Source organism: Perna viridis, chromosome 7 (assembly GCF_037379345.1).
Source record: "Perna viridis isolate PV_CMFRI_1.1 ecotype Kerala chromosome 7, ASM3737934v1, whole genome shotgun sequence".
Taxonomy (NCBI): domain Eukaryota; kingdom Metazoa; phylum Mollusca; class Bivalvia; order Mytilida; family Mytilidae; genus Perna; species Perna viridis.
In genome coordinates, this window is record NC_142451.1 from 47925640 (window position 1) to 47941500 (window position 15861).

General features: G+C 33.0%; 1 protein-coding gene across 2 annotated transcripts in view; it reads left to right on the plus strand.

Annotated features, from left to right (window-relative positions):
* LOC148613050 (uncharacterized) overlaps positions 1 to 15861 on the plus strand; it is a 101309-nt gene that overhangs the window by 14653 nt on the left and 70795 nt on the right. For both annotated transcript variants that reach the window (XM_088595047.1, XM_088595048.1), the window contains exons 9-18: positions 558 to 678; positions 2552 to 2637; positions 4052 to 4120; positions 4969 to 5091; positions 6219 to 6299; positions 8454 to 8620; positions 9934 to 10066; positions 11111 to 11344; positions 13645 to 13851; positions 15411 to 15548. In XM_088595047.1, the coding sequence (XP_088451173.1) occupies positions 558 to 678; positions 2552 to 2637; positions 4052 to 4120; positions 4969 to 5091; positions 6219 to 6299; positions 8454 to 8620; positions 9934 to 10066; positions 11111 to 11344; positions 13645 to 13851; positions 15411 to 15548 (1359 nt within the window). The remainder of the gene's footprint in view (positions 1 to 557; positions 679 to 2551; positions 2638 to 4051; positions 4121 to 4968; positions 5092 to 6218; positions 6300 to 8453; positions 8621 to 9933; positions 10067 to 11110; positions 11345 to 13644; positions 13852 to 15410; positions 15549 to 15861) is intronic.

Below are 15861 nucleotides of genomic sequence, written 5' to 3' on the forward strand. Positions count from 1 at the left end.
AACCAACTTGTGAAAACTTTATGCTTGTTCATAAAGTGTAAATTGTCGCAAAGTTGGTTATATCACCATGGTCAAATCCTTAATATATGCTAAATAAATTTAGATTTCCTTTTGAAGTTTTAATCACATATTTTACCCATGGAGTTGAAAATTGTTTTGTTATTTATGTGGTCTAAAGTGAAACCTGTTTTTACTGACCCTCTTCTGGATTGAGGAATTTACCGACCTCCCCCCCACTAATGGATTGAGGGATTTACTGAACCTCCCCTTCTGGATTTAGGGATTGTCCGACTTGTCCGACATGTTGGGTTTACACAATATTGGATCTTAAAGGACATCAGAACATGTCTGGTTTACATAGGTTTCAGTTTAGACAGGTTTCACATGGACCATTCAGACATGAGTTTTTTTTATCTAAATCAAATAATCCAAATTCAGATTTTACAGTTTTTTTTTATTGTTTATTTACTTCTCAATTCTTCAATTACTGATTTTTTTTATTAGTAAAATCATATCTGACCATTATAATCTTAGATATATATATTGTGATATTTTAGGAAGCTTCAGGTGCTCCAGTTCTATATGGGACAGCTCAAATGAGCCTTTACTCATTATCATACAGACAAAATATCAACAGACAGATGCTTCCAATTGTAGACTTGAATGGAACAACGATTGGTAAGGTCAATTGATTAAGAGGCGTCGACAATAGTTAAGGCATAGCTGTTGTAAAGGAATCAGCCAAGTCGATACATGACTGATACACTCTAGCTAAATAGTTAATAAAATATATTTTTTTTTTATAAATGCCCTGGTCAAAACTAGGTAGCAGTATTATGAATTCAAAGGGAATTTGTCATTTTATTTTGTATTGTTTTTGTACATAGCAATCATGTACACATGTAAAATTTGATCACTGACAAAAATATGTCAAACTTCAGGCTATGACAATAGCACTTACAGAAAATAAAACTAGCCTACAACCAAGCATCACACTTATACTTTTTCTTATGTTTGCAAAATCAATGAAAAAGGGACGATACCGGGAAGGAGCAAGATAGGATAGGTAAACTGTTGTGCATTTAAAAAAAAAATCAGCATGCCAGATCTAGATACTGTAATTAATTCTGTTTTATCTTTTTAAATTGCATATTGTAATTTTAATTCAATTTAAAGACTACTTTCACTTTGAGTTCACTTTCCTGACCCATTTCTGTGGGCCTGTCTGATACCTATTTTGATTTGTCTTATCTATCATAAGCCTGGTAATGTTCTGTTCTATCCTAAGCCTGGTAATGTTCTGCTCTATCCTAAGCCTGGTGATGTTCTGTTCTATCATAAGCCTGGTGATGTTCTGCTCTATCCTAAGCCTGGTGATGTTCTGCTCTATCCTACGCCTGGTGATGTTCTGTTCTATCCTAAGCCTGGTAATGTTCTGTTCTATCCTAAGCCTGGTGATGTTCTGTTCTATCCTAAGCCTGGTAATGTTCTGTTCTATCCTAAGCCTGGTGATGTTCTGTTCTATCCTAAGCCTGGTAATGTTCTGTTCTATCCTAAGCCTGGTGATGTTCTGTTCTATCCTAAGCCTGGTGATGTTCTGTTCTATCCTAAGCCTGGTGATGTTCTGTTCTGTCCTAAGCCTGGTGATGTTCTGTTCTATCCTAAGCCTGGTGATGTTCTGTTCTGTCCTAAGCCTGGTGATGTTCTGTTCTATCCTAAGCCTGGTAATGTTCTGCTCTGTCCTAAGCCTGGTGATGTTCTGTTCTATCCTAAGCCTGGTAATGTTCTGCTCTGTCCTAAGCCTGGTGATGTTCTGTTCTATCCTAAGCCTGGTAATGTTCTGCTCTATCCTAAGCCTGGTAATGTTCTGTTCTATCCTAAGCCTGGTAATGTTCTGCTCTATCCTAAGCCTGGTAATGTTCTGTTCTATCCTAAGCCTGGTAATGTTCTGCTCTATCCTAAGCCTGGTAATGTTCTGCTCTATCCTAAGCCTGGTAATGTTCTGCTCTATCCTAAGCCTGGTAATGTTCTGTTCTATCCTAAGCCTGGTAATGTTCTGCTCTATCCTAAGCCTGGTAATGTTCTGTTCTATCCTAAGCCTGGTAATGTTCTGCTCTATCCTAAGCCTGGTAATGTTCTGTTCTATCCTAAGCCTGGTAATGTTCTGCTCTATCCTAAGCCTGGTAATGTTCTGCTCTATCCTAAGCCTGGTAATGTTCTGTTCTATCCTAAGCCTGGTAATGTTCTGTTCTATCCTAAGCCTGGTAATGTTCTGTTCTATCATAAGCCTGGTAATGTTCTGCTCTATCATAAGCCTGGTAATGTTCTGTTCTATCCTAAGCCTGGTAATGTTCTGTTCTATCCTAAGCCTGGTAATGTTCTGTTCTATCCTAAGCCTGGTAATGTTCTGTTCTATCATAAGCCTGGTAATGTTCTGTTCTATTGTAAGTCTGGTCATGTTTTACTTATAGAATCAGTTTCAGTATTTGATTTTTATGTAATGATTATTACAGCTGTATATAGGAATTTGAACTTTGACCTTTTGTTACAGGTCAGTTTGAATGTTCTGTAGAGTATGTTGATGAAAACGATGAACCAATCAAAGATATAGCGGCTATCCAAAATGCAAAGTATCTGGTAAGTTGAAATAACTCACCCTCTCCGGACAAAGTGTATTGTTTTTATACCACCCTTCAAAGCTGTCAAAATACAAAATATCTGGTATGTTGTAATAACTTATAATAATCGAAGAACAGATAAACTTTGAATAGCTGTACAGAATTATAAATCAAATTCCATTTTCAGGAGAACCTGGTATATAGTATTCAAGATGTATTGTTTTTGACGTTTGTCACCTTGCTATTTTCACTATTAAATTGATTAAGTGAGAACTGATTAAAAAAATCTTCATAACTGCTCAACTATTAGGTATACTGTGGAAGTACTTTAATTCATGGATACCAGTTTCGTGGATTAGGGAAAATACACAAGTTCGTGAATGACTTGAATTCATGGTTTTCGGGTTTTCAGTATGCACATCAATGGGAATCTGCTTTTCGTTTCTTGGGCTGACTCACCCACAAAAATTGATACCCCACGAAAAATAGTACATTGTACTTTCACAGTACATAAAAATTCAGATTACTTTTGATTTTTAGAATAATTTTTTCTTCAGATATGCTGTTTTTCTGCCACCCCTTCTTTTATGGTTTTAGTTTTTGATGTTCATTTCAAATTGCCCAACAATGTTTCAAAGTATTATTTTATGTCTCATTAGATGCTCTATTTAAATTTTGATGAGCATGTATGCACAAGTCTCCCAGAATCAAATTTGTAAAAAAAACTTTTATGTAAGGGATACAAATGGCTGCTTGGAGAGCTTACTTAAAGGTGTTTTACACATGTTGAAGACCTCGTGATGATCTCTGTAAGTATTTACCATTTAGCATTTAGGTTATATGCTGGGACATTTGTTGCCTTTCACCATATCCATTGTTCAAAATGAAAGATTATTATTATAATCTTTAAGATTGACATTTGCTGAATTCATGTGAAAGTTGGAGTAAAGTTTGGTAAGCTACATTGTGTATGTAGACCATCTCTGTTTGATATGTTCACCTTTAGGTCAAGTTTTTGGATTTTTATATAATTGTATCATCCCACTGCTGATGCTTCAGATATTTGGAAGAATATCTAGTTATTACCTATTTGTCTATAAACACATTTTAACTCCGTTCATCTATCTACAAATGTATAGAGTATTATAACATGTAGGCATTATCTATGAATATCTCTCTTTGATTTGGTTATTTTATGTTATTTTATCCTGCAGTAGTATTACACCATTGGATGATTTTATACGAACAATTGATATGAAAAATTTACCATTGCCATAGTATCAACTTGCTTTATTATATTTTTAACATGATCACAATTCTTCTGAAGCTTATTTGTTATGATGATAAATTTAATTAACTTTAACCTGATATTTTGTGATATTCAATTTTCACTTGTTACAAAACCTATACTGGTAATTACTTTTTTTTTTTAGATAAACCAGGAAGTAAAACTGAAAGTGAAAGTGAATTTTGCTTCTGCACTGCCTCAAAATATACAGAGTGTAAGTATCTTAATTTCAGATTTAACAATTTTAATCTTTAAAAAAAATAAACAGCAAAATGGCACTTGTGAAAATGGAAGCATGGATAAAGAGGCATTGATTTACTGGAAAAAGGGACAGAAAATAAAAGCAAACAAGAGAAATCCCCTAGAAAACTTTTAGTACAAGGTATTAAATGCCTCTGTTAACATGCTCTGTTCAGAAAAATCATTGCTTATTCTCTCTTCTGAAAAACACTGGGCATATGTCATCATCCATTCTTTGTTCAAAAAATCATTTGGCATGTGTTCTCATCAATTATCTGTTCAGAAAAATCATGGGACATATGTCACCATCCATTCTCTGTTAAGAAAAATCATTGCTTATACTCTCTTCTGAAAAACATTGGGCATATGTCATCATTCATTCTCTTTTCAGAAAAACCATTGGACATATGTCATCATCTGTTTTTTTTTCTTCAGAAAAATCATTGGACATATGTCATGATCCATTCTGTTTTCAGAAAAATCATTGGACATATGTCATCATCCATTCTGTTTTCAGAAAAATCATTGGACATATGTCATCATCCGTTCTTTTTTAGAAAAAATGTTGGAAATTTGTCTCTTCCATGTTCAATGTTGGTATAAGATGAAATAAACTTTAATAAATTGTATTTGTCTTTTCCTATATAAAAAAGATTGTTTCGATGAAGTTGGCATTATTTCAAATTGAATAACACCATGTGCTTTTTTTGGTTCTAAGAATAATCACTGACACACATATGTAAATGATATTTGACTTTTGTTGCTATGGTAACTGTATGAGAGTTATATTATACAACTTTTTAAAATTTCCATTTATTTCAGAGTTATTGCAAGTACAAACTTCAGAATATTTTCAACTATCCTATAAAAACCAGTGAAGTAGATGGAATTAATCCCTTCTATCATCATGAGAGGACATTCTTTGTCAGAGCTGTAACTCAAAAGGTACTTCTTACAGTCACTGAGAATGAAGCATTGATTTTTTATGCATGTTTTGTAATTAAGTAGTACTCCAGCTAAGAATCATGCAAAATGTGATTAATGGGTAAAAAGCCTACATATTTTTATTTTTGATATTTCATTTGTATAGCCATAGTAAACAAAAATTTACATTCAGTTCTTCATATATCCCAGGTTCTTAAGAGATAAAAATCATATAGAATGCACTGTATTTCAAAAATAAGGGAGGTAACTCTGTAAATGACACTCAAATACAATAGAATCTATTGAAATTTCAATGTTGATTATCTCCTGAGAGCAGGCAGATTTGAATGAATAATCACATTTTTCAGATTTTGCATGATTCTTACAAAGACTGTTACTTAAAAAAAAAAGAAATTCTGTTTTTGTATACTCCTTCTTCCAAAGGAGAGGGAGTATACTGTTTTATCCTCGTCTGTGTGTCCATTTGTAACAATTATTGCAATCACACTTTTTCATTAACTACAAGTACTTATCACAGCAGCTTGAAATTTTAAGACATTCTTCCTATAAGTGTGCCAAATGGTGGGATCCATTTTCTGAAAAATTCAAACAACTACCAGCTTTTTTTTTTTTTTTTTTTTTTAAATATTCACATTTTATTGTATTTCATCCTCTGATAACTCCCCTACTGTGCAGGGAAAGCTGTTTAGGATTCCCTGTAAAATTGATAATTTTTATTCTCGGTGATAATGAGGTTACACACATAGTAAAACTATTCTAATTACAATCCAATCATGAAGAGTGAATGGTCATACAAAGTGTACTATTCATGCTTTCCAGTATAAAACTTGTGCAATGTGTTGACTTGTCCAATACAAGTTTTCAATCCAGGATATCAGGTTAGGTGACATTCAAAATTCACGTAGCTGATCAAATTGAAATTTTTTATGGATATGTTTCATCGAAAAATAATGTTTTACCATATTTATTGGTGAGAGCATACTTGGATCGCTTTCATCTGTATCTATATTCTATATTGAATGTACTGTATGAACACCCATTTTTATTTCAGATTATTAAAATTTCTTCCGATTTTTTTTCTCAAGACAACAGGCGAAATTTCTCACAAAAATCTTTAAATCTTTCAGATGCTGAAAAGTTTGCAGGAAAATCCTGTAGTTTTTGAACTTTGGGGAAGAAAAAAGATAGATGAAGCTAAAAGGTCAAAGGTTAGTCCTATTATTGTGCCATAAGACAAGTTTTATTGTAATTTTGCTACACAGGAACAAAATTTTACTTATTTTAAAACCAAAATTGAAATATTTTTTTTTGTGCAAATGAAATCACTAACAATATGATTTCCAAAATCGTGCAAAAATCATACTTGTTTTTATGTAAGAAGTTCTGTGAAAAATTGTTATTCCCATATGATTTTTATTTCTATATTTTTAATTTCCTGTAGCCCTACACATGTTTGCCATATGTTTAATTTCCTTTAGCCTTACACATGTTTGCCATATGTTTAATTTCCTGCAGTCCTACACATGTTTGCCATATGTTTAATTTCCTGCAGCCCTGCACATGTTTGCCATATGTTTAATTTCTTGCAGCTCTGCACATGTTTGCCATATGTTTAATTTCCTGCAGCTCTGCACATGTTTGTCATATGTTTAATTTCCTGCAGCTCTGCACATGTTTGCCATATGTTTAATTTCCTGCAGCCCTGCACATGTTTGCTGTATTTTTAATTTCCTGTAGCCCTACACATGTTTGTCATATGTTTAATTTCCTGCAGTCCTACACATGTTTGCCATATGTTTAATTTCCTGCAGCTCTGCACATGTTTGCCATATGTTTAATTTCCTGCAGCCCTGCACATGTTTGCCGTATTTTTAATTTCCTGCAGCCCTACACATGTTTGCCATATGTTTAATTTCCTGCAGCCCTGCACATGTTTGCCATATGTTTAATTTCTTGCAGCTCTGCACATGTTTGCCATATGTTTAATTTCCTGCAGCTCTGCACATGTTTGCCATATGTTTAATTTCCTGTAGCCCTACACATGTTTGCCATATGTTTAATTTCCTGCAGTCCTACACATGTTTGCCATATGTTTAATTTCCTGCAGCCCTGCACATGTTTGCCGTATTTTTAATTTCCTGCAGCCCTACACATGTTTGCCATATGTTTAATTTCCTGCAGCCCTGCACATGTTTGCCATATGTTTAATTTCTTGCAGCTCTGCACATGTTTGCCATATGTTTAATTTCCTGCAGCTCTGCACATGTTTGCCATATGTTTAATTTCCTGTAGCCCTACACATGTTTGCCATATGTTTAATTTCCTGCAGTCCTACACATGTTTGCCATATGTTTAATTTCCTGCAGCCCTACACATGTTTGCCATATGTTTTTCTTTGTCCTAAATGTAAAACATATGACAACATGCATTTTTCAAATTGTATGTTGCATTTTTTTCCTATGTACTATGGAGTTACACTACTTTGATGGTACTTTTATTATTTTTTTTCACAATTTTTTTTTCTTATGGTCTGCTAAAATGTTGCTGGTTTGTGTGTTTTTTTTTAAATTCATTAATTCAGTGAGGGCATCACATTTTTAATCATGGAAGACCCTGGCAGTGAACGGCACATGCCAAATTCTATCTTCAAAAAGTTTTCATTCATAAGAAATCACAATCTCATGTTATCCAAGATATTAATGTGGGTTGTGAATTACTGCTATGGACAAAATTGATAGTTATTACATAGAAAGTAACTTTAAAATAACATTTAATTTCTTTTGATTCTGTTCATAATTTAGCTTTTTTTGTATTGGAAATATAAAAGTTCATACCGTCTTTGTTTTAAGTAGATTTCCCTTTCTTCATTTTTTGTAAAACTTATGAATCATGTTGAAATCTTTTCTTTTTGTGTAAAGGTTACACATTTCAAAATATTTCAAAAAATTGTTTTTTATGACAAAGGAGGTCTTAAAATTCCTATTATGTGTATTTTTTTTCTCAAAAATAGTGTACAAAGAGAAATTTCTGGAATTCTCATCACTCACATTATTAAAATAGGGAATGCTTCATACTCTGTATATTTGAAACTCAGCATAGCCCAAACACTGCATATCATATGCCTTCATTTAAAAAGACTAAATAATACCTTTGCTTGCATTTAAGGTAGCGCCTATTCCGTATTGTTTCATGATGTAATAAACAGTACAAAAATTCAAGTGTAGTTTGATGCCAAGGGTCAGATATGAAAAAATTCTAATTGATTAATTGATGAAGAAAAAATCTTACAAAAATGTCTAGTAACTAAAAAAAGATGTATAATGAGACTTGGTCTTTTCAAGCATTTTTTGTTTATTTAACAGACAGAAAAGCAATTGGCTGATATCAAACCAAAGTCAGACCACTATGGATGTGAGTTTGTTGTTGTGGACACTGGAAAATCAGGGAAAGTTGACCAGATCAAACTTACTCCATCTGATTTTGAAGAGACTCTTACAAAACTCAACAGCAATATCCAGCAGCAGGAAAGGTAAATATCCCTTGAAGAACTCTGTAATCATCTAATGATTTCATGCCATTTAAAATGTAAACCTATTGTATTTAAGCTTTCCTGGCCAAAGGCCATTGAGCTATTGCCATCACTTGGTGTCCATCATCATCATTGTCGCCACTATTTCTAAAAATAGAACATAGGGCTCACACAGAAATTTTGGCATATATCTCCAAAACTTGTTAGGTTTAGCCAAATTCTAACATAGGGTAAAAGTCTTCATCATCGTGAGATATATCACTGGTCAACTTTTTGTTTTAATATGTTAATCATAGTTGGAGTTATTGCCCTTTTTCAACTTTTGTTTTGCTTTCTTTAATGTTTTTTTCTTTCAAAAACCTCCTCTTGTGACATTACTTGACTAACTTGAAGCAAATTTGTTATGAATGTTCTTTGGGATATTTTGCATTGATATGATGTGGGAATTTCTTATCTGTCAAAAAACATGGCAGCTGTAACTAAAAATAGAACAAATAGGTCAGTCAGAAGTTTTTCTCATGTATCTCCGAAACCATTAGGTTTAGCCAAATTCTTTCATTTGCCGAAATGATCCTTATTAAAAGGCCTTCCAAAGATTACAAGGTATCGAAGTTGTCAGTCAACACCTTGTTAGAGATTACTGAGATGATTCTTAGGATAAGGCCTACAAAAATCTGCATTGGATCAGAGTTGTCGGATGACTTTTTGTAAGAGTTACTTTCCTTGAAAGGAAAAAATTATGTTTTTAGCAGTTTTCAGTCAATATCTTGATGACTATAATAGATAAAAAGAAACTTTCAAATTATGAAATGATCTCTATGGTAAGTGCCACCAAAGTCGTCTTCGAGTCAAAATTGTCGGACAACTCCTTTTTAAGAATTATTGCCCTTGAAAGGCAAAACTTTAACCAGGTGAGCAATTCAAGCTGGGAGCCTCTTGTTTAAGTATACATGTTTTTGAATGTTCCTGTGCATAGAAATAGTATGGGATACCTCTGCATTGTCCAGTTGACTTAAACATAACTAGGGGAGATAATCCCTCAATCCCTCAATAGATTTTAGATATAAATATGTATGAAGGATTTAAAGGTCCAAGTAAAGCAGGGTAGTTTTTTTTAATTGGCTTCCATTAGCCTACTCTGACTTTAACACATTTGTATGATTGTCTAGCATAATCTTTTATCATGTATTTTCTGTAAGTTGTAAAAGATAATACTGTAATATTTTGCTATTAGTAGTCGTGTTTCCTTTAGGAATTTAAGAGAAGACCACACTAAACAGATGGCTTTATTTGCTTCTATTTGAAAATTACAGTGTATTTTCCTTCCTTGATGTCCATGACCAAGATGTTTATGCTTCTTTGTGTAAAACCAGGGAAAAGATAATGGACTTCTGTCAACAAATGGACAGGGTTCATTACATGACTGTGGATATTACTACAGAAATGGTAAGGCCTCGGTATATACATAGAAGTAATATTCGGATATATTGCATGTTTGTTAACTAAAACACAGCCAAAAGTGTCACATATGATAAACTTATGTAGCTGGATTCATTTGATAAAGTATGTTGCTTAATTTATATCATAACAATATGTTATGTAGTATATGTAAACTATGAAAATTTTACATAATAATCATTATGATATGTTTCTCATTTGTAAAAAATTGTTTGCTAACCATGATAATCATGTTTTTAAAAAAAAAACATTTATTTCATTTGTTGCTTAGTTTTCTGACTTAGTATTGAAGATACAACACTTTTCACATTGCTTATGTATTTTGTAGATGGACCTGTTTCGACAATATTTTTATCATTTTTCTGTAAACAAATTATAATTGATACAATAAGGATGTGAATTACTGGTACCTATACCATATTATTAACACAGTGAAAAAAATTCAGCATGCATCATGTACATTGAATGGAATGATATATTGCAAACAAACTAATATTTTTGGCCTGTAAAGGCATTTGAAAAATTAGTATTGATTTCTTGATGTTTAAATATGTAATAGTTAGTTATGTGCATGTCTAGTTCGAGTAGGTCTTATATATTTGTTCATCAGGCGAGCCAATAAATGATTTTTTTACATACTGGTACTTAGATTGGGTACTGTATTTGGCTTCCTATTTTGATATTTTTGGTCTTGAGCACTTCTTGGCTATGATTTATTTTTGGATCTAAAACTTCTTAAGTATTTGGTTCTAAAACTGCTGATGAAAGGTTACTCTTTGAAACACTTATACATGTACCAAAATTTGTAATATTTATGTGATTGGTATTTTTGAACTTTACTACTGTCAAATCAAAGCTAGTAATATCAGATCTATTTCAAATTCACTAATTCAGCTGGGGAGTTTGCCAATGTAAGCTGCTAGGATTGAATACTCATTAGAACTTGTGCATTTGTAAAAATAAAATTGCATCTAATAAGAATTTACAAAGTATTCCAAGAAATGTTGCATATAAAATTTGTATCTTTTGTAGGGAGTGAAAGAACTGAAAACAAAACTTCATGGTATTATGGATAAACATCAATCTAACAGCCATGAGAGTTTGTACAATATTCCACAGAGAGTAAAACGCCATTTAGGGGTTGTAAAAAACTTGATAAGCGTACTAGATTTTAGTTCAGGGGTTTTCCAACCAGAAGAAAAAGAAGTAAAATCTCCGATTCCAGGCAATGAAGTCCTAGAACTGGCTAAGATACTACAAAAACAGGTATTTGTTATATATTTATGAAATTGAGGAATAAAGTACAATATCTGCAAGGACAGAAGAGCCTTTTTGTTGCCTTTGTAAACTCTTTGATTTGCACTGTAACTATTGGTCAAGAACTAGTTCGCACTGGAAAGCTATTCTCTCTGACCTATTTCTATTCCTCTCCCAGCAGGCTTGGCCAAAATTTTTGACAAAAAGTCTTTAACAAAGTTGCTGACATACATTGAATTATTGTACAATATAATTTTTATTGAAATATAAAAGTTTGTGAGCAGATTTGGAAGAATTACATGAAAAAACAAAAATGCTGAGATCTATTCTATGACCATTACATGGATTAGAGCACCTAAATTTAAGGGGGTAATTCTAAAAAAAAACCTTGGGTTTTTGCTGAAGTGTTGAGGAAGTGTTTAGGTTTTTCATAGACCTATTGAGCTGGGTGATTTCCAGCCTTCAATCCTCACAAATCCTTGGAACAATGTGAAGTCTGAAGTTAGCAAGTAAAGTTACACTCCTTGAAACATTTACGTTTCCCATTTTAGAGTTTGTGCATCATTTATCGTGCATTTGATGAGTCTATGTGTGTTACAGAAACATTCTTTAAATGCACAATGGCAGTGTTTGTTTAAATGCATGATATCAGCCTTTGTTTAAATGCTCTATTGAAGTTTTCATTTATTTTTGTGTACTCATTATTTGCTTTTTTTTCAGCCATTATTTTTATATTTTTACCATTACTTCTTTGTATTCTTTAAATAAAAATCGTTTTTTATTTTTCCTGTCTTCGTAAATTGTAAGTATTTCTTTCTTTTAATCGTTCATTTAATGTACATTTAAACACACGCTTTAAGAATTTGTTCATTGTGCACTTAAAAGTATGCTAAAAGCATTTGTTTGTTGTGCATTTAAAAATATTCTTAGTGCATTAGTTTATCATGCATTAAAACACACGATATGAGTGTTTTTTATACACACAATAGGAGCGTTTTATTATCATCGTGCATTTTGAGAGCATTTTGTGTGTGTTTAGGTATCATGAGTGTTGGAAATCTAAACATCTCAAGGAGTGCATAGCTTACTTTCTTTCTCCATTTTACTACCATTTGTTTCTCTTTGTATTTAATAAAATGTTTGTATTGAAATGTAATGATTGATTTCAGTTCCTTTTTCTAATTTTTGATAAAATTTAAATCATTTGATTAGCCCAATCACTTGACTTAATTTTTGTCTTTGTATTTCAATACAAACATTGACCATCACTTTCTACAATAAACATGAGGGACTAGCTGTATTTCTGTTGGAAAGAGGAGATTTTAGAGGTTCACTGTTTGACCTCTGTCATTTTTGTTAATCCATCCCATACCTGTATTGGGGATTCTCTCCTATTCACTCTGTCATATGTAAGAGATTTTTACTTTTGATGTAAAAATTTGATTATCTAGTAATTTTCATAGAAAATATTTGATTCTCACTAAATACCTCCCACAAATTACAGTTTTATGTTGGAGATTGTAAGTTATTTCATTGATTTTATGGGAGTCTCCCTCCTTATGATAGAGGGTTAACATGTGTGCCATATGTTTGAAGGTACTATTTTTTTGGCACATCAACTTCTGGTAAGTAACTTGGTTAAACATTATAGGGCTGGACTGGGTAAACCAAGTGACTCATATCTCATGGATATATTATACCTCTACTCATTAGAGACTGGGGGCTTTATTGTAATCACCTTGTCAATTCATTTGTCTGTCCATAACACTTTTCTGTAATAGATTTCTCAGCTTCTGTTTGAGAGAGTGGTTAGATATTTTGTATTTATTGCTTTTGCATGACAACTTTAAGGGTCCTTGCATATCTACTTCCTGTTTACTGTATAATATAGTTCGACAGAAATGGTTGAGTTGTCTTATTCTAAGTATGTAGCATGCATCATCATATTATTTTTGGTCTACCTCTATCAATACATCTACCTGTCGCAGTGGAATTCCTCTATGCGAAGTAACCAAATTACACTGTAGTTTTGTAGAATGGTTTAACATCATTTGTCTACTGTACCTTATTATTTTCAAACATCATTTTAGTTTGACAAGTTTTAAGGTAACTATGGGACTTAGACAGCCTCTGATATCATCAACAATGAGAATGTATGCAGCCTCTAATGTCATCAACAATGAGGATGTATACAGCCTCTAATGTCATCAACAATGAGGATGTATACAGCCTCTGATGTGTTTAAGAACAAGAACATATTGCAATGCATAGAAATCTTATTTAATCTTGTGAATTTATTGACTTTACAGGGTGAAATAGCCATTCTCCGTCTAGGATTAAAAACAGTGCTTGCTGATGTCCCCATTTTAGTGGAAATCTACAACAAGTTGTCAAATACATCAACAATGCAGTCTTGTGACAAAAGATCAACAGCCATTGGACAGTCATCAAAAGTTTGGACATCTGAAACTATTGCTGAACATTTTGTTCCTGAAAAAGGCAAAAAGAAAATTGAGGTAATAGTTAACTATATTTAATATTAGGTTTCTGTATTTAAGATTGTTATCAGTATTATTGGAAAATTAACTAGTTTACTGAAATGTCACATGAGGAACAAATCAGAGATAGAAATAAGAGAGTAGACAAAGAAAGGTAAATCAAGGAAACCAGGATTCAACTGGTAATCAATGTAATCCAAGGGTAAGGATGTGACAAGGAAATAGACACACACACACACAACAGGGAACATGAAATAAGCAACATTACACATACAAAGATACAAAAGTGAAAGAGCTACCCAGACTCCAGTAAAACTGGGAGCATGGAGCAGGTGCACCGATAGGACAATCGTCCCCTGCTTTTCTAGAAAGACCCAAAGCTGCTTGTTAATATTATGTCCTAGGTAAAAAGATTTAACAAATAAGCTAAACAGAAAACTGAAACAGGTTGTATGAACCTTCTAAAAAGAGGGTGAAGTGGGTGGATACTTAGTAAGGGTCAGCAACTCCTGCTTTAAATTTCATTTTTAGCTCACCTGGCCTGGTCGTCTCCGTCATCTGTTGTCGTCGTCCGTCATCATTAACAATTACACAAACTCTTCTCCTCTGAAACTACTAGACTGATTTGAACCAAACTTGGTATAAGTGTTTCTTGGGATATCCTGCATAGAACTGATTTGGTAATTTTTGATTCGTCGAAAGACATGGCGGCTGTTACTAAAAATATAACATAGGGGTCAGACAGTAGTTTTTCACATATATCTCCAAAGCCGTTAGGTTTAGCTAAATTCTGACAGAGTAAAAGTGTTCAACATGATGAGATCTATCTCTGGTCAAATTTTGGTTTTAATCCGTTAAGCCATGTTGGAGTTATTGCCCCTTTTCAACAACTTTTGCTATTTTTAATGTTATTTCTTTCAAAAATCTTCTCCTCTGATACTACTCTGAAACCAAACTTGTTATGAATGTTCCTTGGGGTATCCTGCATAGAACTGATGTGGGGATTTTCGATCTGTCAAAAAACATGACAGTTACTAAAAATAGAACATAGCTGTCAGATTGTAGTTTTTCGCATATATCTCCAAAACTGTTAGGTTTAGCCGAATTCTTTTGATAGCTGAAATGATCCTTATTATTAGGACTACAAAAGTCTTCAGGGATAAAAGTTGTCAGATGACTCCTTATAAGAGTTATTGCCCTTTAAAGGGGAGAAATGACTTTTTTTTTTAACAGTTTTCAGTCAATATCTTTAAAACTATGATAGATTAAAAGAAACTTTCAATTGTTGAAATGATCCTTATGATAAGCCCTACCAAAGACTTCTTGAGTCAAAATTGTTGGACAACTTGTTAAATTTATTGCCTTTGAAAGGCAAAATTCAACCAGGTGTGCGATTCAGGCTCCTGGGAGCCTCTTGTTGGATAATTCAGATATTTTTGCTCCTTGATACATGGGTAAGAGTACAATCATTTTTGGATGTCAAAGGTATTTATAAGCATTCCTATTTCTTAAAAACCAAAGCATATATTTAGACCATACAAGTACTTATATTTTAGGTAAGCATGTGTCTATTACAGGTACCAGTGGAGCTTGTTATTGAAGTTGTACAGGAATACTTTGGTTTGATACAGATTCCCGCCATTCGGTTTAAGGAGACAGATACTCAGTTTATATATGCTCTGACTGATACCCTGTCTCCTCCAGAAGTTAGCCTTGTAAGTTATTACCAATCATATTCTATACCTGACATGTATGTTTCATGATTGGATTCAATAGAAGTTTAAAAAACAATGATACATGTATTAAGGCAAGAGAAACAATTTTTTATAGGCCCTATTTGAACACAACATGATGTGCTGCAGTTTGTTGGTGCTTTTTCCATCTTTCAGTCAATTACCCTTTCTGTTCTTATATTATATTGGATAACATGAATACACTTGAAAGGATTAAAAATGTTACTGTCTACTTGTACAAAGTTTGCCCTCATGGAAGAAAGCTTGAATATTGATGAGAGTGAAAAAGTAACGA